Source organism: Scyliorhinus canicula, chromosome 15 (assembly GCF_902713615.1).
Source record: "Scyliorhinus canicula chromosome 15, sScyCan1.1, whole genome shotgun sequence".
NCBI lineage: Eukaryota > Metazoa > Chordata > Chondrichthyes > Carcharhiniformes > Scyliorhinidae > Scyliorhinus > Scyliorhinus canicula.
The window spans coordinates 29,418,046-29,440,851 of record NC_052160.1 but is presented as its reverse complement, the minus strand read 5'-3'; the positions used below and the strand labels follow the sequence as shown (position 1 = coordinate 29,440,851).

At 49.2% G+C, this 22,806-nt stretch overlaps 1 protein-coding gene across 7 annotated transcripts in view; it reads right to left on the bottom strand.

Annotated features, from left to right (window-relative positions):
• Window positions 1-22,806, bottom strand: part of anks3 (ankyrin repeat and sterile alpha motif domain containing 3) — a 49,936-nt gene that overhangs the window by 17,330 nt on the left and 9,800 nt on the right. For all 7 annotated transcript variants that reach the window (XM_038819809.1, XM_038819814.1, XM_038819810.1 and 4 more), the window contains 6 exons: window positions 14,415-14,550; window positions 12,814-12,984; window positions 11,452-11,577; window positions 10,307-10,425; window positions 6,514-6,681; window positions 2,493-2,617 (listed from right to left, as the gene is read on the bottom strand). In XM_038819809.1, the coding sequence (XP_038675737.1) occupies window positions 2,493-2,617; window positions 6,514-6,681; window positions 10,307-10,425; window positions 11,452-11,577; window positions 12,814-12,984; window positions 14,415-14,550 (845 nt within the window). The remainder of the gene's footprint in view (window positions 1-2,492; window positions 2,618-6,513; window positions 6,682-10,306; window positions 10,426-11,451; window positions 11,578-12,813; window positions 12,985-14,414; window positions 14,551-22,806) is intronic.

The window sequence follows — 22,806 nt, the reverse complement described above, 5'->3', positions numbered from 1 at the left end:
GGGAGGGGACAGGCCCACGATCTGTGCCCACCAATCGTCGGGCCGGCGTCTCAACGGGACACACTATTTTCCCTCCGCCGCCCCGCAAGATCAAGCCGTCTTGCGGGGCGGCTGAGGGGAAGACGGCCACCGTGCATGCGCGGGTTTGAGCAGTCAGCCGCCGTGACATCAGCCGCGCATGCGCGGGTTTGAGCCGGCTAACCTGCGCATGCGCGGCTGATGTCACATAGGCGGCGCCGTCGCGTCACTCTCGGCGCGCCGCCCGGCGGCCGTCGTGAAACTCGGCCGAGTTCACGCCGGCCCTCCCGATTTTTCCCGGGAGCGGAGAATGGCACCCAGTGTCTTGGCAAGCAAGCTGTTTAACTTTGAGATTTCTGCTTAAAGGCACATCCCAATTATGGGTCCAGGACGAAAATAAAAAAAAGAAGAAATTAGAACAAAGGAAATAAACAGGAATAACTCTAATACTGCATACTAGCTTTTGTGACTCATGAACAAAGACCTATGTGTCCTGATCCCACTGATTCTCTCCCCATTTAGATAATAAGTTTTAAAAAATTATTCCTGCCAAAATTGACCATTTCACATTTGCCCACATTGTACTCCATTTGCTAGATCTTTTCCCACACACTTAGCCAATCTATATCTTTTTGTAGCCTCCTTATGTCCTCTTCACAATATACTTTCCTACCTATCTGCGTCATCAGCAAACTTTGCAACAATATCATTGGTCCCTCCATCCAAGTCATTTATGCAGATTGTACAAAGTTGAGGCCACATCCCCGTGGCACACCACTCATTGCAACCAGAAAGAGACCCATTTATGCGAACATTCTGTTTCCTGTGAGCTAGCCAATTTTCTATCAATGCCAATAATTTATGCCCTACACCATGAGCTTTTATTTTCTGCAGTAACCTTTGATGTGGCACCTTATCAAATGTTTTCTGGAAATCAAAGTACAGTACATTCGCCAGTTCCTCTTTATCCACAGCACATGTGACACTTTCAAAAAACTCCAATAAATTGGTTAAACATGATTTCCCTTTCACAAAACCATGTTGACTCTGCTTGATTGCCGTAAGTTTTTTTTAAGTGACCAGCTATAACATATAATTATAGCTTTTAAGATTTCCCCTATGACAAATGTTAAGCTAAATGACCTGTAGTTTCCTATGTTCTGTATCCTTCCCTTTTTGAATAAAGAAGTTACATTTGCTATTTTCCAATCTAATGGAACGGTCCCTGAATTTAGGAAAATTAAAACCAATCCATCAATTATCTCACAAGCCATTATTTTGAGACCCTAGGATGAAGTCAATTTGCTCATACCATTTCCCTGGTGATTGTGATTTTTCTGAATTCTTCCCTCCCTTCCATTTCCTGATTTACAGCTATTTATCATGAAATTATAGAATGCCTACAGTGCAGAAGGAAGCCATTTGGCCCATCAATTCTGCACCGACCCTCCAAAAGAACACTGTACCTAGGCCCGCGCCCTCTCCCCATAACCCAGTGACCCCACCTAACCTTTTGGACACTGAGGGGCAATGTTGGCATGGCCAATCTACCCAAGCGTCACAGCTTTGGACATTGGGAAGAGACTGGAGCACCCGGAGGAAATCCATACAGACACGGGGAGAATATGCAAATTCCACAGAGACAGTCACCTAGGGTATGAATCAAACCCGAGTCCCTGGCACTGTGAGGCAGCGATGCTAATCACTGTGTCACCGTGCTGCCCAAAATTTCTGGGATGTTACTTGTATCCTCAATAGTGATGACATTAAATACCTGTTCAACTAATCCGCTTTCTCCCTACTTTCCATTATCAATTTCCCCAGATGCATTTTCTATAGGGCCAATGCTGCACTTTGTTAACTCTTTTTAAAATTTAAATATCTATATAAGTTTTTACCAACCGTCTTAATTTTTCTTTCTTTTGTACTCTAATTTTTTCTTCCTTATTAATCTTTTTGTCATTTTTGCTGTTCTTTATACTCTGTCCAATCTTCTGTCCTAGCACCCATCTTGTTGTTTTACTTTTAGTTTGTGACTTTATTTGTTAACCATGGGTGGGGAGTCTTCCCATTGGAATTATTCTTTCGCATTGGGATGTATCTATTCTGTGTATTGTGAAATATCCCTTTAAATATCAGCCACAGCATCTTTACTGACAAAACGCTTAACCTCAGTTCACTTTCATTCGCCGCATTTGTGTGCCCTCATAATTACTCTATTTTAAATTTAAAATACTAGTCTTCGATGGACTCTTCTCTCCCTAAGGGTGCATTCACTATGGAGTTAACAATTAATTCTATTTTGTTGCACAATACCAGGTCCAGTACAGCCGGCTCTCTGATTGGCTCCAGAATCTGCTGTTCTAAGAAACTCTCTCGAAAACATTCTCTGAACTCCTCACTCGCCCAGTTACACACAGCAGTACCACGTGCCCGACATCTTTGTTCGACCTGTTCATGTAGCACCTACTCACGTAATGCCTACTTCTTTCAGATCAGTTTCTGTCAGAGTGAGGAATATTCGCAAATCCACGTCCTGCTCCTCAAGGATGTGCAGATACTTCAAGCAGCCGATCTGCTCCAGAAACTGTGGCAAGTCCTGTAACCAGAGAGAACGTTAACAAAACTCCACAATACCACGGAGGGATGGAACCGATGCAACATATAGGACAGAAGTGCAGGAGCAGGTCAGCCAACTACATGAGCCCATTCCACAGAAAGGACGGATGAAATAGCTCAGTTCTGATCCTTCATAAGTATGGTCGACTATATCGGTGCTTTAAACATCACTGCCTTAACAGTAACTATGCAAGACAGTAATAGAAGCCCAGTATCTGTGAGGGAGACTAACAGGATCCCAGTATCTGTGAGGGAGAGTAACAGGATCCCAGTATCTGTGAGGGAGACTAACAGGATCCCAGTATCTGTGAGGGAGACTAACAGGATCCCAGTGTCTACGGCAGGGAGTCATAGTATCCTAGTATCTGTGTGTAAGTCACAGTATCCCAGTGTCTGTGAGAGTCATAGTATCCTAGTGTCTGTGTGTAAGTCACAGTATCCCAGTGTCTGTGTGAGAGTCACAGTATCCCAGTGTCTGTGTGAGAGTCACAGTATCCCAGTGTCTGTGTGAGAGTCACAGTATCCCAGTGTCTGTGTGAGTCACAGTATCCCAGTGTCTGTGATAGAGAGTCACAGTATCCCAGTGTCTGTGTGAGAGTCACAGTATCCCAGTGTCTGTGTGAGAGTCACAGTATCCCAGTGTCTGTGATAGAGAGTCACAGTATCCCAGTGTCTGTGATAGAGAGTCACAGTATCCCAGTGTCTGTGATAGAGAGTCACAGTATCCCAGTGTCTGTGATAGAGAGTCACAGTATCCCAGTGTCTGTGATAGAGAGTCACAGTATCCCAGTGTCTGTGTGAGAGTCACAGTATCCCAGTGTCTGTGTGAGAGTCACAGTATCCCAGTGTCTGTGATAGAGAGTCACAGTATCCCAGTGTCTGTGATAGAGAGTCACAGTATCCCAGTGTCTGTGATAGAGAGTCACAGTATCCCAGTGTCTGTGATAGAGAGTCACAGTATCCCAGTGTCTGTGTGAGAGTCCCAGTATCCCAGTGTCTGTGATAGAGAGTCACAGTATCCCAGCGTCTGTGATAGAGAGTCACAGTATCCCAGTGTCTGTGATAGAGAGTCACAGTATCCCAGTGTCTGTGATAGAGAGTCACAGTATCCCAGTGTCTGTGTGAGAGTCACAGTATCCCAGTGTCTGTGATAGAGAGTCACAGTATCCCAGCATCTGTGACAGAGAGTCACAGTATCCCAGTGTCTGTGATAGAGAGTCACAGTATCCCAGTGTCTGTGATAGAGAGTCACAGTATCCCAGCATCTGTGACAGAGAGTCACAGTATCCCAGTGTCTGTGATAGAGAGTCACAGTATCCCAGTGTCTGTGATAGAGAGTCACAGTATCCCAGTGTCTGTGATAGAGAGTCACAGTATCCCAGTGTCTGTGTGAGAGTCACAGTATCCCAGTGTCTGTGATAGAGAGTCACAGTATCCCAGCGTCTGTGACAGAGAGTCACAGTATCCCAGTGTCTGTGATAGAGAGTCACAGTATCCCAGTGTCTGTGTGAGAGTCACAGTATCCCAGTGTCTGTGTGAGAGTCACAGTATCCCAGTGTCTGTGTGAGAGTCACAGTATCCCAGTGTCTGTGATAGAGAGTCACAGTATCCCAGTGTCTGTGTGAGAGTCACAGTATCCCAGTGTCTGTGTGAGAGTCACAGTATCCCAGTGTCAGTGTGAGAGTCACAGTATCCCAGTGTCTGTGATAGAGAGTCACAATATCCCAGTGTCTGTGATAGAGAGTCACAGTATCCCAGTGTCTGTGACAGAGAGTCACAGTATCCCAGTGTCTGTGATAGAGAGTCACAGTATCCCAGTGTCTGTGTGAGAGTCACAGTATCCCAGTGTCTGTGACAGAGAGTCACAGTATCCCAGTGTCTGTGATAGAGAGTCACAGTATCCCAGTGTCTGTGACAGAGAGTCACAGTATCCCAGTGTCTGTGATAGAGAGTCACAGTATCCCAGTGTCTGTGACAGGGAGTCACAGTATCCCAGTGTCTGTGACAGGGAGTCACAGTATCCCAGTGTCTGTGATAGAGAGTCACAGTGTCCCAGTGTCTGTGATAGAGAGTCACAGTATCCCAGTGTCTGTGACAGGGAGTCACAGTATCCCAGTGTCTGTGACAGAGAGTCACAGTATCCCAGTGTCTGTGATAGAGAGTCACAGTATCCCAGTGTCTGTGTGAGAGTCACAGTATCCCAGTGTCTGTGACAGAGAGTCACAGTATCCCAGTGTCTGTGTGAGAGTCACAGTATCCCAGTGTCTGTGACAGAGAGTCACAGTATCCTAGTGTCTGTGTGAGAGTCACAGTATCCCAGTGTCTGTGTGAGGGTCACAGTATCCCAGTGTCTGTGTGAGGGTCACAGTATCCCAGTGTCTGTGACAGAGAGTCACAGTATCCCAGTGTCTGTGATAGAGAGTCACAGTATCCCAGTGTCTGTGATAGAGAGTCACAGTATCCCAGTGTCTGTGACAGAGAGTCACAGTATCCCAGTGTCTGTGATAGAGAGTCACAGTATCCCAGTGTCTGTGATAGAGAGTCACAGTATCCCAGTGTCTGTGTGAGAGTCACAGTATCCTAGTGTCTGTGTGAGGGTCACAGTATCCCAGTCTGTGTGTGAGAGTCACAGTATCCCAGTGTCTGTGTGAGAGTCACAGTATCCCAGTGTCTGTGACAGAGAGTCACTGTATCCCAGTGTCTGTGTGAGAGTCACAGGGCGGAATTCTCCGCTCCCGCGATAAATCGGGAAGGCCGTCGTGAACTTGGCCGGGTTTCACGACGGACTCGGAGGCCGCTCCTCTCACCTTATTCACCCCCACCCGGGGGGCTAGGAGCGGCGCTCCGTAACTCTCGGCCGCCGGGCTTTGACACTTGCGTCAAGGCGGCGTGACGAGAATGACGCGACGGCGGCGCCTACGTGACGTCAGCCGCACATGCGCAGGTTGGGCGGCTCCAACCCGCGCATGTGCGGCTGACGTCACGACGGCTGACGGCTCCAACCGACGCACGCGCGGCTGACGTCACGACGGCTGACGGCTCCAACTCGCGCATGCGCGGCTGACGGCTGAAACCCGCGCATGCGCGGTTGCCGTCTTCCCCTCCGCTGCCCCGCAAGACGTGGCGGCCTGATCTTGCAGGGCGGCGGAGGGGAAAGAGTGCGTCGCTTTGAGACGCCGGCCCGATGATCGGTGGGCACCGATCGCGGGCCAGTCCCCTCCCGAGCACGGCCGTGGTGCTCACTCCCCTGTCCGCCCCCCACAAGCCTCAAACCAGCATTTGGCGCCTATGTTCACGACGGCAGCGACCAGGTGTGGTTGCCGCCGTCGTGAACCGGTCGGGAACGTCAGGCCGCTCGGCCCATCTGGGCCGGAGAATCGCCGGTCGCCGTGAAAAACGGCAACCGGCGATTCTTCCGAGCGGCGGGTGGGAGAATCGCGGGGGGGGGGGCGTGTTGTGAGTCGCCCAGCCCTCCCGCGATTCTCCCACCCAGCGAGGGGAGCGGAGAATTCCGCCCACAGTATCCCAGTGTCTGTGAGAGAGTCACAGTATCCCAGTGTCTGTGACAGTGAGTCACAGTATCCCAGTGTCTGTGACAGTGAATCACAGTATCCCAGTGTCTGTGACAGTGAATCACAGTATTCCATGATAGAAATATTACGTCAGTGATCTTTTTCACAATTGATAATAAACAAATTTTAAGGGGCAAATAGGGGTGATTATGTGACTCATTCTAAACAGATGTTGCTATGAGATAATTATACAATATGCAGAAGCGCAGATTGAGATTATATGATGTTTCTGACCGCAATGAGGGAGCTAAAAAGATAACCCCGCCTACACAACCTAATTACTGTGCTTAGGACCAAACTGTACCTTTGGTCCTTGGTATTTCACCAGCTCCTTATTTGGAATCTGTAGCTGTGGACTGGCAATTGTGTGAAGGTCATTGTCTCCCGAAAGCGCACCCTCCATGCTCTTGCCATGGCCTCTGCGAATCCTCAACTGCTTTCTGCTGCTGCATTTACTGGATTGATCTGAATCCTTCAAAGAACAAGTTGATGTGATTTAGAGAATACAGGCAGTGCAGCCATTAACACAATACTCAGAAATCATATCCCGCACCATCGCTGAATTCCCCCATCATCAACATCTTGGGGTTACTGTTGACCAGAAACTCAATTGGACCAGCCATATAAATAATATGGCTACGGTGCCAGTCACAGGCCAGGAATACTGCATTGAGTAACTTCTCCCGACTCCCCAAAGCCTGTCCACCATGTATAAGGCACAAATTGGAAGAAGGCGATGATGTAGTGGTATGGCCCACTGGACTAGTAATTTAGTGACCCAGACTAATGCTCTGGGGACGACGGTTCAAATCCCACCTGTGATGGTAATCATTGATTTGCAGTTAAATGTTCTGTTAATAGATCTTGAAAACCATTTACTTGTTTACAGACAGCTAGCTTTTAAAAAATAAATTTAGGGTACCCAATTATTTTTTTTTTCTAATTATGAGGCAATTTAGTGTGGCCAATCCACCAAACTAGCACATCTTTGGGTTTTGGGATGAAACCCATGCAGACACGGGGAGAATGTGTAAACTCAACACAGGGCGGCATGTGGATAGCACTGAGACTGCGGTGCTAAGGACCTGGGTTCGAATCCTGGCTCTGGGTCACTGTCCATGCGGAGTTTGCACATTCTCCCTATGTCTGCGTGGGTTTCACCCTCACACCCAAAGATGTGCAGGGTAGGTGAACTGGCCAGGCTAAATTGCCCCTTAATTGGGAAAAAAAAAAATTGGGTACTCTGAATTTATTAAAACAAACACTCCACACAGACCTGGGGCTGAGATCGAACACGTCTCCAGCACCATAGGCAGCAGTGCTAACCACTGCGCCACTCTGCTGCCCTTACAAATAGCTAGCTAATTGAATATTGTTTTTTTTCTTAATTTAGAGTACCCAATTCATTTTTTTTCCAATTAAGGGGCAATTTAGCTTGGCCAATACACCTAGCCTGCACATCTTTGGGTTGTGGGAGTGAAACCCAAGCAAACACAGTGAGAATATGCAAACTCCACATGGACAGTAACCCAGAGCCGGGATTGAACCTGGGACCTCGGCAACGTGAGGTAGCAGTGCTAACCACCATGCCATCATGCTGTCTAATGGAATATTGTTTACATTTGAAGGCCTGGGGTATAGATACTTTATGAGGGTTATTGTGCTTGGTCCTGACTAAACAAGTCAAGGGACATCTTGTGAGAAGAGATCAAAGAATTCCTTATGCATTGGGTACAGATGATGTAGTTAATAGGAGGAGCCAGGACGTCCTGGAACTTTCATCTGAACAAAGGTGTTTCAGTTTGGTGTTGAAAGGTTCTCTCACCAAAGATTCTGCACACAGAAAAGCAAGTAGAAACTTGGTTGTTAACTTTTATTCATGACAGGTTTAGGAAGTTACGGTTTTCTCTTTTACTTTAGAATTATTATAAATGTTAATTGTAAAGCTATTTCTTTGTTGCTAATGTGGTTAATCCTGTGTTTAAATTAAAGTTTGTTTTAACATAAATTATAACTACTGGTCAGTGTTATCACTCCTGGGGTGCTGTAACATTTCCTCAGTTTTATAAATTGCAAATAGTCGGTTTCCCGTCTAGGATCCTAACACACCACAGCAGATGGTAAAATTTGAATTCAATTAAAGGTCTAACGAAGATCATGAAGCTATTATTTATTGTTGAAAAAAACATGTTTCACTAATGTCCTTTAGGGAACAAAATCTACCAACCTTGCCTGGTCTGGCTTACATGTGACTCCAGATCCAGAGAAATGTAATTGACTCTGAGATGCCCCAGGAAGCCACACAGTTCAAGGGCAATTAGGGATGGCCAATAAGTTCTGCCCACTGACAGTGATGCCCACACCCCGTGAATGAATTTTTAAAAAATTATTCAACCAAGATAAATGTGAAGTGATTCATTTTGGAAGGTAGAATTTGAATGCTGAATACAGGGTTAAAGGCAGGATTCTTGGAAGTGTGAATGAACAGAGGGATCTTGGGGTCCACGTACATAGATCGCTCAAAGTTGCCACCCAGGTTGATAGGGTTGTTAAGAAGGCATATGGTGTTGGCTTTCATTAACAGGGGGATTGAGTTCAAGAACCGCGAGGTTTTGCTGTAGTTTTATAAAATCCTGGTTAGACCACACTTGGAATATTGTGTCCAGTTCTGGTCGCCTCATTGTAGGAAGGATGTGGATGCTTTGGAGAGGAGATTTGCCAGGATGCTGCCTGACTAGAGGGCAAGCCTCATGAAGAAAGGCTGAGGGAGTTTGGACTTTTCTCATTGGAGCAAAGAAGGAAGAGAGGTAACTTGAAAGAGGTGTACAAAATGATGAGAGGAAAGCGAAAATGCTGGAAAACCTCAGCAGGTCTGGCAGCATCTGTTGGGAGAGCAAAGAACTAATGTTTCAAGTCCAATGACTGGTCTTTGCCAGCTTTGATAAAGAGTCATCAGACTCGAAACGTGAACTCTTTTCACTCCCTACAGATGCTGCCAGACCCTTTGAGATTTTCCAGCATTTTCTCTTTCATTTCAGATTCCAGCATCCGCAGTAATTTACTTTTATAAGGTGATGAGAGGCTTGGATAGAGTGGACAGGCAGAGACTTTTCCCCAGGGTGGAAATGACGGTCATGAGGGGACATAATCTTACGGTGATTGGAGGAAGGTATAGGGGAAATGTCAGAGGTCGGTTCCTTACACAGAGCGTGGTGGGTGCGTGGAATGCACTGCCAGCGGAGGTGGTGGAATCAGAGTCATTAGGGACATATAAGTGACTCTTAGACAGGCATATGGACAGCAGTAAATTGAAGGAGTGCAGGTTAGGTTGATCTTAAATTAGGATGTGGTCAGCACATCGTGGGCCGAAGGGCCTGTACTGTGCTGTACTGTTCTATGTTCTATTTTTGCCTTGAGGCCAGGCCCCACTGCCCTTCACTCGGAAACCAGGTCCCACTGCCCTTCACTCCGAAACCAGGCCCCACTGCCCTTCACTCCGAAACCAGGCCCCACTGCCCTTCACTCCGAAACCAGGCCCCACTGCCCTTCACTCCGAAACCAGGCCCCACTGCCCTTCACTCCGAAACCAGGCCCCACTGCCCTTCACTCCGAAACCAGGCCCCACTGCCCTTCACTCCGAAACCAGGCCCCACTGCCCTTCACTCCGAAACCAGGCCCCACTGCCCTTCACTCCGAAACCAGGCCCCACTGCCCTTCACTCCGAAACCAGGCCCCACTGCCCTTCACTCCGAAACCAGGCCCCACTGCCCTTCACTCCGAAACCAGGCCCCACTGCCCTTCACTCCGAAACCAGGCCCCACTGCCCTTCACTCCGAAACCAGGCCCCACTGCCCTACGTGACAAACAACATGCCCCAGTAACTCGGGAAGATAATTTTGCATATCAGATCACAACTGTACTTTTGGCCTATCCCTGTCCCAACTGTATACCTCTCAGTCCATTCATAGAAAAACTAGAAAGGCTGATTGGGTTTCCAAAGGGCTGTCAATGGGCAGGATTGAAGCAGGTTCACTTGTGCAGATTTAAGGGTATTTCCAACCCATAAATGGCCAGCCCCTTTGTGCATCCTTTCTCACCTCGTTACTTTCCACAGATCCCTCACAGCTAACACTGAATGCCTTCACCAGCCCTTCGCTGCTGCTGCCGCTGCTCCTGCGAGTGGTCACTGTGTCGGTGATGCAGAATGGATTTTCTTCTACAGTGTAGGAAAACTGTCAGTCATTGCTCAGAACACTGTCAAAAGCAAAATACTGCAGATACGGAAATCAAGTAAAAACAGAAATGCATCAATGGAGAGAGAAACAGAGTTAATATTTCAGATCAATGACTGTTCAGTAAAGGCCACAGACCTGAAATATTAACTCTGGTTCTCTTTCCACAGATACTGGCTGACCTGTTGAGTATTTATAGCACTCTATTTTTATATTAGAAAAACCGTCATCAGCAGGCGACATCCAACATATACAACCCAACCACAGGAAAATCTAGCCCAAATACAGAGTCACTTACTATGTATACAGAGCAAAACAAACTCACTAGAAATACATAGACAGTAGCACGAGCAAAAGAGAGGTGGAAAACTGATTAATGGTTCAAGTGCGAAGTCCCAATAAAAGATTTGTAGCTAGGGTGGCACGTGACAGAGTGGTCAGCAGTGCTGCCTACGGCAGGACCCGGGTTTGAATCCCGGCCCTGGGTCACTGTCCGTGTGGAGTTTGCACATTCTCCCCGTTTCTGCGTGGGTTTCACCCCCACAACCCAAAGATGTGCAGGTTAGGTGGATTGGCCACGCTAAATTGTCCCGGAATTGGAAAAAAAAAATTGGGTACTCTAAATTTATTTAAAAAAATAAAAGATTTGTATCCCAAACAATAAGCTGCTGACAGTCATGTTCCCTTGAAGCACACCGTTAAGCCTTTGAGAGCAGGAGAGGTCCACGCAGTTCTGTACAAGTTAAGAGTTGTTTCTCACAAACACATGCTTATGCTCATTTACACGCATGTGCACAGTCATGATCATGTTTGCTCCAAAGGTGGACATATTTACTCACATGCTCATTTATGACTCATGCTCACACTTGCACACGTTTATGCTCATTTGCACATACATTCATGCTGCTGCCCACACTGACACACACATATGTTCATACATGCACACATGACCAGCTGCAAGGAAACAGCCAGCCCCTTGGTTTTGGTGCGACAGTAGCAATTGCACCTACCCCTGCTGCTGTTGCTCTCTACATCATGTTCATTAATTGGAGAGGTGACGTCACGGTTCCGGATATCTTCTTCATCTACTTCCTGGTTGTTTTTAAATGTGACGTATCCTTGTGGTGGGAGAGACTCTGAAAAGACAGTGAATATGAGAATGCAGAGAGAAGAAACAGTGAGAATGTGATGGGGGAAGTTGAACTGTGGGTTGATTAATATTAATATCTTTATTGGTGTCACAAGTAGGCTGATATTAACAAACATAGGGCTCTTCCCTCAAATGGTGGTTCTCAATTCTTTAAATTCACCCTTTTCAAATGGATTAATAATCATGCATCCCCCAATGTTGCCCATAAAGAGTGCTTTCATAATGCTTTTAAGAAAGCAAGTATTCACATACAGATATCAGCGAGATGAATATGCCTGCTTCTCACTGCAGAGTCTGTTTATCTTGGCACAAACTTAGAGATGGCAGCAACATGGGGAGTACAGAGCACAGAGAAAGCAAAAGGGGAACAGGGAGCGAGCAAGTGTGCAAAGATGATTGCAGCCTGAGGAGAGAGCAGGGGCCCAGGCAGAGAGCATGGTACTTTCACATTATTTCACAGACCCACTGGAAACTCTTCAACATCCCCAGTCTGAGAACCATGCTTTAAAAGGCAGAGAGCATGGTACTTTCACATTATTTCACAGACCCACTGGAAACTCTTCAACATCCCCAGTCTGAGAACCATGCTTTAAAAGGCAGAGAGCATGGTACTTTCACATTATTTCACAGACCCACTGGAAACTCTTCAACATCCCCAGTCTGAGAACCATGCTTTAAAAGGCAGAGAGCATGGTACTTTCACATTATTTCACAGACCCACTGGAAACTCTTCAACATCCCCAGTCTGAGAACCATGCTTTAAAAGGCAGAGAGCATGGTACTTTCACATTATTTCACAGACCCACTGGAAACTCTTCAACATCCCCAGTCTGAGAACCATGCTTTAAAAGGCAGAGAGCATGGTACTTTCACATTATTTCACAGACCCACTGGAAACTCTTCAACATCCCCAGTCTGAGAACCATGCTTTAAAAGGCAATCTATTAGTCTCCCAACACGCGCAAAGTTCACAGGGAATCTTACTCTCTATCTCTATGCCTCCCGGTAAAATTAGGTCAGCCAAAGGTCGGTGGGTAGCACTTTCCCCTCTCACCTCTGAGTCAGGAGTCTATGAGTTCCAGCCTCACTCCAGAGACTTCACCACAAAATCTAAGTTGATTCTTTAGCTGAGATGTTAAACAAAGTACACTCCCAATCCCACAACCCACCCATTGCACAATCTAGTCTTTCTCCCCCACACAGATGATGAAACAAGTTATACCATACTGCTGTGGCCATCCCTTCGTTCCATGACCTGTGATGTGGGCTAGTGCCTGTGGCCCATCGTGAATACTGGGGCCCTTGTTTCTCCGGGAATGTGGGTGGCGAGTGTGTGGGTGGTGTGGTTGGAACGAGAAGGACTCATCGGAGGAGCTGAAGTCTTCGTCCATTCCTGTAGAGAGATTAAGCAGCTTCACACCAGTTCTTTCATGCTCTGTTCAGTAACCTCTTACTGTGCTGCCCAGCAAACTCACTGGGGGAATGGCTGTTGGAAGCTATGACTGAATTGCTATCCATCAGCTTGTACCCACTCGTGCTCAGGCTCCGAAAGTAAATAAATAGACCTGCTTGTTACTTGATCATCTTTGAGCCATAGTTGCACCAATTCTAGTGACAGTGTCAAATGGATGCCGCTAATCCAGCAACCACTCCCCAATGTTGCTGATTTCTCTCTATGCCCCACCAGCCCTCCATCTCCAGTTTTATTGTTGCTGAGTGATGTGCTCCCTGGAGCATTCCTGACCCAAGAGCATTCCTTACCTCAAATTAGGAGCAGAAGTAGGACATTCAGTCCCTTGAGCTTTCTTCGCCATTTGATAAGATCATGACTAATATGATTGCGGCCTCAACTCTATTTTCTGGCCTATAACCTCTGACTCCCTTGTTAGTCATGAATCGTCTAGCTGGGTGGTATGGTGGCACAGTGGTTAGCACTGCTTCCTACGGTGCTGAGGACCTGGGTTCGATCCCTATCTGTGTGGAGTTTGCACCATCTCCCCGTGTCTGCATGGGTTTCACCCCCAAAGCCCAAAGATGTGCAGGGTTGGCCACGCTAAATTGTCACTTAATTGGAAAAAAAAATAATTGGGTACTCTAAATTTATTTTTTAAAAAGATAATCCCTTTTATCACAGGAATCTGTCAAGTGAAATTTCTCTAAACTGCTTTTTATGCAATTATGTCCTTTCTTAAATAAAGAACCAAAACTATACACAGTACATTAGACGTGGTCTCACCAATGCCTTGCAAAACTGTAGCAAAACATCGGATAAAAGCAAATTACTGCGGATGCTGGAATCTGAAACCAAAAGAGAAAATGCTGGAAAATCTCAGCAGATCTGGCAGCATTTGTAGGGAGAGTAAAAAGCTAATGTTTCGAGTCCAGGTGGCTCTTTGTCAAAGTTCAAAACATCCCTACTTTTATATTCCATTTCCGTTGCAATACATGACAATGTTCGGTTTGCCTTCCTAATCATTTGTTGTACCTGCACATTAACTTTTTGTGATTCACATACCAGGACACCCAGATCTTTCTGTACCTCAAGAGTTCTGCAATCCCTATCAATTTAGATAATATACTGATTTTCTACTCTTGAAATTTGAAATTCAATCATGTTATAATCTCTCCCTACAGCTTTTCTGCCTCCAGTCCCACAATAGAATTTCCTGGGAAGTGTGTGAAATAGTCTTAGGCAGGAGCCTATTGCAGGTTATCCAGAACCTACCGCAGTCTTGCTGATAATTGCAGTGTGATGGCTTTTACGTGTGGAAACAAACCTCAAATGTACATGAAGCGTAAATGTATGTTGACACCACAACTTACCTGTGTCCCTACGGACAGATTTGGATACCGGTGCTGTGTGCAGGTCGATGAGACTAGCTATCTTCATGTACCCATACATCAGTGCCAAGGAGCGAGCCGTTTCCCCAATTTTATCTTTTACATCAACCTGGACATCCTGCATTCAGAATCAAAAAAAGGAGGTAGCTTCATTATTGGAGTTACAGGATTGGCGGCATAGCAGCAATGCTACTGAGCCAATAGACCCAGACTAATGCTCTGGGGTTCAAATCCCAGCATCAGCAAAGTTGTATTTAATCACAATCAATGTAAACTCTCACTCTACCATGTATATTGAGGCAAGGGATCAACTCTGATTCAATGAAGAGTACAGGAGAACATTTCTGGAATAACAGCAGGCTTACCTAAAAATGCAATGCCAACCTGATAAACTACTACAAAGGACTACTTGCATGCCAAAGAGTGGAAACTGCATGTGATAAGAGCTAAGCAACCCCACAACAAATGAAACCCCACAACAAATGAAACCCCACAACAAATGAATCAAATCAAAGCTCTGCAATCCTACCACATCCAGTCGTGAATGATGGTGGACAATTAACAAATAACCGAAGGAGGAGGCACCACAAATATCCTCATCCTCAATGATGGATAAGCACAGCAGATCAGTGCAAAAGACAAGGCTGAAGCTTTCAGCAATCATCTTCAGCCACGAGTGGATGATCGATCTCGGCCTCTTGCTGAGGACCCCAGCATCACAGATGCCGGTCTTCAGCTAATTTGATTCACTCCAAGTGATATCAAGGAACGGCCGAAGGCACTGGATACTGCAACGGCTATGGTCCCTGACAATATCATAGTAGTCGTACTGAAGACCTGTCCCAAAAACAAGCCATGCCACTAAACAAGCTGTTTCAGTACAGATACAACACTGGCATCTACTTAGCAATGTGGACAATTGTCCAGCAATGTCCTGGTCACACAAAGCAAAATCCTACTTGGCCAATTACTGCCCCATCAGTCTACTTTTCATCCTCTGCAAAGTGTGGAAAGTGTCATTGATGGTGCGATCACGCGACACATTCAGCAATAACCTGGTCACTGATGTTCAGTTTGGGTTCAAACATGAACAAAAACATGAACTTGACTTCCGGTTGCGGCTATGCCTGGGTAGGTCGCACAGTCGGCAGCTCCTGCCGATAACGGACTTTTGGGCCCTTTTAAGGAGCTCCAGCGGTACTTTGACAACGATTCCCGGTGTGGGAAGGAAACAGTGAGGGTCCCCCAGTTCTGTGTGGAGTGGACCAGGAGTGGGGCGATCAAAAAAGCGGCTTTGGGGAAGAGAGAACGGGCGCGAAAAAACAAGCTGGCGGCGGGCGGAGATCAGGCAGCGTGGGCCCAGTGGTCACGGGAGCAGCAGGAGTTTTTAAGAACCTGCTTTGCGGATTTAAAGGCGGAGATGCTGGCCCCTAAGAAAGCGTTGATTGAAAGGCTGGTGGAGACCCAGAAGATGCAGGGGACGGCGATCAAGGAGGTGCAGCAGAAGGCCTCTGATAATGAGGACAAGATCCTGGGCCTAGCGGTTAGAGTGGAGGCGCACGAGGCGCTGCACTAAAAATGGCAGGAGAAGCTGGAGGATCTGGACAATAGGTCAAGGAGGCAGAACCTGCGGATTCTAGGTCTCCCTGAAGGTGTGGAGGGGTTGGATGCTGGGGCGTATGTGACCACGATGCTGGGCACGCTGATGGGCGCGGGGGCCTTCCCGAGTCCCCTAGAGCTGTATGAGGCGCACAGAGTCCTGGCAAGGAGGACGAGGGCGAATGAGCCGCCGAGAGCTATGGTGGTAAGGTTCCAACACTTCACCAATAAGGAGTGTGTCCTGCGATGGGTGAAGAAGGAGCGGAGCAGCAGGTGGGAGAACACCAAGATCCGTATTTATCAGGACTGGAGTGCAAAGCTGGCCAAGAAGCATGCGGGATTCAACCGGGCCAAGGCGGTCCTCCACAGAAAGGGGGTGTAGTTCGGACTGTTACAACCGGCGAGGCTGTGGGTTATATATCAAGACCGGCACCACTATTTCAACACGCCGGACGAGGCGTGGACTTTCATTAAGAATGAGAAGCTGAACTCGAGTTAATGGACTGCAGTATGTTATGGGGTTGCTGGAGGGGGCGATGTTATGTTGGGGTTTCCCCTGTGTTTTCTTGCGTTTTTGTGGTCCCCTTTGCCCTAGGCCCTCGAGGCTCTGGGCGAGGTCGCAGTTGGGAAGAACTGCTTCACAGGAGGTGGGGTCGGCCCAGATGGGGAGCGCGGTTTACCCGCGAAATGGTGGGGGTGGCACCTGAAGCTGGGGGTTTGAGTGTACGGTACTTTGCTTTGTTTCTCTCTCTTTGTTCAGACGGGGTGGGGGGGGGGGGGAGGACTCTCTCTACCCCACTTAGGTTGGGGGGGGGGGGGGGGGGGGGGGGGGAGTGGAGACCTGTAAGGGACCCACAGGGGGATTGGAGGTGGAGGCGGGAGTGGCTGGGATCAGAATGAGTCAGCTGATTTACGGGAGCGCAATGGGGGGGGGGGGGGGGGGAGATTAAGCGGATGTTTGTTTGGGGAGGGGGAGTTAAGGGGGGGCTGGGATGCTGCTGTGCTGACTGAGGGGGAAGGGAACTGATGTTAAAGGGGAGAGTCGGGGCGGGGGGCTTCCGCCTGGGGAGCTGGAAGGTGCGGGCACATGGCTGGCCTAAAAAAGGAGATGGCTAGTTTGGGGGGGGGGGGGGGGGGGGGGGGGATTTCAATACGGTCCAGGACCCGGCGCTAGATCGGTCTAAGTCAAGATCGGGTAAGAGGCCGGCAGCGCGATCGGGTAAGAGGCCGGCAGCGGCCAAGGTCCTGAGGGGGTTCATGGACCAGATGGGGGGAGTGGATCCGTGGAGATTTGCCAGGCCAAGGGCGAAGGAGTTTTCCTTCTTCTCCTACGTGCAGAAGGCGCACTCGCGGATTGATTTTTTCGTGGTAAGTAGGGCGCTAATTCAGAGAGTGGAGGGGGTGGAGTATTCGGCCATTGCCTTCTCGGACCATGCCCCGCACTGGATGGAGTTGGGGCTGAGGGAGGAGAGAGGCCAACGCCCTCTGTGGAGAATGGACGTGGGACTACTGGCGGACGAGGAGATCTGTGGGCGGGTCCGGAGGTGTATCCAAAGCTATGTGGAGACCAATGATAATGGGGAAGTTCAGGTGAGTGGTCTGGGAGGCGCTGAAGGCAGTTGTCAGAGGGGAGCTAATCTCGGTCAGGGCCCACAGAGAGAAGAGGGATAGGATGGAGAGGGAGAGATTGGTGGGGGAGATACTCAGGGTGGACAGTAGGTATGCAGAATCCCCCAAGGAAGGGTTGCTGAAGGAGTGCCGGAGCCTGCAGGCGGAGTTTGACTTGCTTACCATGGGGAAGACTGAGGCTCAGTTGAGGAAGGTACAGGGAGCAGTGTACGAGTATGGAGAGAAGGCAAGTAGGATGCTGGCACATCAGCTGCGAAAGAGAGAGGCGGCAAGGAGATTCGGGGAATTAGAGACAGGAGGGGTAACACGGTGCTGCGCTCGGCAAGGATTAATGAGGTCTTCAGGGACTTTTATGGCAAACTGTACGAGTCAGAGCCCCCGGAGGGGGAGGGGGGAGAGAGAGAGAGAGAGAGAGAGGAATGAGGCAGTTCCTGGACCAACAAGGTTTCCACAGGTGGAGGAGGGACGACTAGAGGGATTGGGGGCCCCGATCGAGATGGAGGAACTGGTTAAGGGGCTAGAGGGCTTTGTCAAGGGACGGCAGCTCAACACGAATGTGCGGAGACTGCTAAATGTTATTATGATGCCGGCAGTGGAGGGGGAGGCGGAGATAGTAGTGGCGCTGGATGCGGAGAAAGCGTTTGATAGAGTTGAGTGGGGGTACCTGTGGGAGGTGCTGGAGCGGTTCGGATTCGGGGAGGGATTCATCAAATGGGTGAGGCTGCTCTACGCGGCTTCGATGGCAAGTGTAGTTACCAATGGAAGGAGATCGGAGTACTTTAGGCTCTACCGTGGGACCAGGCAGGGGTGCCCCCTTGCTCTTTGCACTGGCGATTGAACCTTTGGCTATGGCGTTGAGGGAGTCAGGGAGATGGAGGGGGGCCCGAGGGTGAAGAGGGTCTTCTTGGAGCGGGGTAGAGATGGGGGGGGGCTGGCGTTACCCAATCTCTCGGGGTATTATTGGGCGGCCAATGTGTCGATGGTGCACAAGTGGGTAATGGAGGGGGAGGGGGCAGCATGGAAACGGATGGAGAGGGCGTCTGTGGAGATACAAGCCTGGGGCCCTGGTACGGCGCCGTGGCCGCTCCCTCCTACGAGGTATACCACGAGTCCGGTGGTGGCGGCTACCTTCAAGATTTGGGGGCAGTGGAGGTGACATAGGGGAGAAGTGGGGGGCTCGATGGAGGCTCCGTTAAGGGGGAACCATAGGTTCGTCCCGGGGAACATTGATGGGGGATTTCAGGGTTGGGTACAGAGCGGGCATCAGACAGCTGAGGGACCTGTTTATTGATGGGAGGTTTGCGAGCCTGGGGGGGTTGGAGGAGAAATTTGGGCTCCCCCCGGGGAACATGTTCAGGTATCTGCAGGTAAAGGCATTTGCTAGGCGGCAGGTGGAGGGATTCCCTTCGCTTCCCGCGAGGGGGGGTGAGCGACAGGGTGCTTCGGGGTCTGGGTCGGAGAGGGGAAGATATCTGATATCTACAAGGTTATGCAGGAGGCGGAGGAGGCGTCAGTAGAGGAGCTGAAAGCTAAGTGGGAGGGGGAACTGGGGGAACTGGGGGAACAGATCGAAGACGGGACATGGGCTGATGCCCTGGAGAGGGTTAATTCTTCCTCCTCGTGTGCGCGGCTTAGCCTCATCCAATTCAAGGTGCTGCACCGGGCCCACATGACTGGGACGAGGATGAGTAGGTTCTTTGGGGGTGAAGACAGGTGTGTCAGGTGCTCGGGGAGTCCAGCGAACCATGCCCATATGTTCTGGGCATGCCCGGCACTGGAGGAGTTCTGGAAGGGTGGTGGCGAGGACGGTGTCGAGGGTGGTGGGATCCAGGGTCAAGCTAGGATGGGGACTCGCGATTTTTGGGGTTGGGGTGGAGCGGGAGTGCAGGAGGCGAAAGAGGCCGGTGTGCTGGCCTTTGCGTCCCTAGTAGCCCGGCGAAGGATCTTGGTACAATGGAAGGATGCGAGGCCCCCAAGCGTGGAGACCTGGATCAATGACATGGCGGGTTTCATTAAGCTAGAGAAGATCAAATTCGCCCTGAGAGGGTCGGTATAAGGGTTCTTTAGGCGGTGGCAACCTTTTCTCGACTTTCTGGCTCAACGATAGGGTACGGGGACAGTAGCAGCAGCAGCAACCCGGGGGGGTGGGGGAGGGAAAAGGTGTGGGGGGGGGGGGGGGCGATGACTATGTTGTTTATTAATTTAAATTTATTTTTAAGTTCTTCTGTTGTTCATTGGGGTTGGGGGGGGTGGGGGATGGGATACATGCGTCGATACGGTCTGGGGGTGATACAGTTATTATGGGTTATTTTGTTGCATTTCATTGTTTGTCGTTACGTTTTATATTTCTGTAAAAAATTCCAATAAAATTATATTTAAAAAAAAGGGGCTAGAGGTTTGTAGGAAATTCTTGGAGCTGCTGGGTCCGCTGTTGTTGAGGACTTTCAATGAGGCTAAGGAAAAGGGAACCCTTCCCCCGACAATGTCGCAGGCTCTGATCTCGCTTATCCTCAAGCGAGACAAGGACCTGCTGCAATGTGGCTCTTATAGGCCAATTTTGCTCCTTAATGTGGATGCAAAGCTGTTGGCCAAGATTTTGTCCACTAGGATTGAGGACAAATTCTGTCCCGGGATTGTGTCCCGGGAGTGATTAATGAGAATCAGACAGGGTTTGTGACGGGCAGGCAGTTGAATACGAATGTGCAGAGGCTCCTGAATGTGATCATGATGCCCTCGGAAGGGGGGGGATGTAGAAGTGGTAGCGGCAATGGAAGCGGAGAAGGCCTTCGATCGGGTGGGGTGGGAGTACCTGCGGGAAGTGTAGACAGATTTGGGTTTTTCAGAGGAATTTACAGAATGGGTCAAATTGTTGTATCGGGCCCCGGTAGCGAGTGTGTCGACGAACCGGCTGCGGTCGGGGTACTTCAGATACATCGAGGGACGAGGCAGGGGTGCCCCTGTCCCCCCTGCTGTTTGCCCTGGCAACTGAGCCGCTGGCCATGGCGTTGAGTCTAGAAACTGCAGGGGGGGTTAGAGAGAGAGAGAGAGCATTGTGTATCACTGTATGCGGATGACCTGCTCCTGTATATTGCGGATCCGGTGGAGGGACTGGGGGAGGTCATGCAGATTCTTAGGGATTTTGGAGACTTTTCGGGGTATAAGCTGAACGTTGGAAAAAGCGAGCTCTTTGTGATACAGATGAGGGGCCAGGAAAAGAGACTGGAAGAGTTACCGCTTAAGATGGTGGAGAGTAGCTTCGCTACTTGAGCATTCAGGTGGTAAGAGCTGGGGTGCCTGCACAAGCTCAATTTACGCGGCTGGTGGATCAGATGGAGGAGGACTTAAAGAAGCGGGACATGCTACCGCTTTCCCTGGCGGGCAGGGTGCAGTCTGTAAAGATGACGGTCCTCCCCAAGTTCTTGTTTGTCTTCCAGTGCCTTCCCATCCTCAAGTCCTTTTTCATGCGGGTAAATAGGATTATTGCGGGATTTGTATGGGGAAATAAGACCCGCGTGTTAAGAGACTGCTCTTGGAGCACAGTTTTGGGGGGGGGGGGGGGGGGGGGGGGGGTTTGCTGGGTAGCGAATATATCCATGATTCGGAAATGGGTAGTGGAGGGAGAGGGGGCAGCGTGGAAGCGGCGTCTTGTAAAGATACTAGCTTGGGGGCACTGATAACGGCATCGTTGCCGCTTTCGCCGATGCGGTATACCAGCCCGCTGGTGGCGGTGACATTGAGGATCTGGGGGCAGTGGAGACTGCACAGGGGGGAGGTAGGGGCTTCAGTTTGGGCCCCGATACACAGGTTCGTTCCCGGTAGAATAGACGGGGGGTTCCCAAGTTGGCACAGGGCGGGTATCAGAAGGATGGGGGACTTGTTTATTGAAGGGACTTTTGCTAGTCTGGGGGCGCTGGAGGAGAAATTTGGGCTACCCCGGGGAACACCTTTAGGTACATGCAGGTTCAGGTGTTCGTGAAAAAGCGCGTGGGTGAATTCCCGCTGCCTGCCTGGAGGATGCAGGACAGGGTGGTCTCGGGCATGTGGATAGGGGATGGCAAGATATTGGAAACATATCAGGAGCTGCAGGAGGCGGAGGAGGCCTCGGTGGAGGAACTGAAGGGCTAATGCGAGGAGGAGCTGGGTGAGGAGCTGGATGACGGCCTGTGGGCAGACGCCCTGGGCAGGGTCAGTTCCTCCTCATCTTGTGCCAGGTTTAGCCTGGTTCAGTTTAAGGTGGTGCACCGGGTGCATATGACAGTGGCGAGAATGAGTAAGTTCTTTGGGGTGGAGGACAGGTGTGTGAGGTGCTCAGGGAGCCCAGCAAACCATGTCCATATGTTCTGAGCATGCCCGGCACTTACAGGATTTTGGAAAGGCTTCGCAAAGGCTATATCCAAGGTCTTGGACACTCGGGTAAAACCAAGCTGGGGGATAACGATATTTGGGGTATCAGATGATCCAGGAGTGCAGGAGTCAAAAGAGGCCGGAGTTCTGGCCTTTGCCTCCTTGGTAGCCCGGAGACAGCTCTTGTTAATGTGGAGGGACGCAAATCCCCCAAGTGTGGAGACTTGGGTCAGTGACATGGCTGGGTTTCTCAGGTTAGAGAGGATAAAGTTTGCCTTGCGAGGGTCCTTGCAGGGGTTTTCCAGCCGGTGGCAACCGTTCCTTGACTTTCTCGCGGAACGTTAGATGGAGGTCAGCAGCAGCAGCAAACCAGAGGGGTGGGTGGGTGGGGTGTGGCTTGGGCGGTGGATGGATTTCATTTGTAAAGGGCAAATACCCCACCTTATTTTGTTAATTGGTTAAACTGTTAAATGGTTAAGTTGTTTTCTGTTTTACTGTTATGTTTTCTTTTTGTTGTTTTTCTTTTTTTGTAGTGGCTTGTAAAAATTATTGTAAAATTTTGAATAAAAAAAAAAAAAAATTTAAAACACTGAATTAAAGGAGTGAGGTGAGATTGACTATCCTTGACATCAAGGTAGAATCTAACCCAGTACGGCATGAAGGAGCCCTAATTAAACTAAAATCAATGGTTATCAGGAGGAAAACTCTCCACTAATTGTAGTCATACCTAGCACAAAGGCAATTGGCTGAGGTTGCTGGAGGCCTATCAGACCAGCTGCAGGAGGTCACAGCAGGGGTTTCA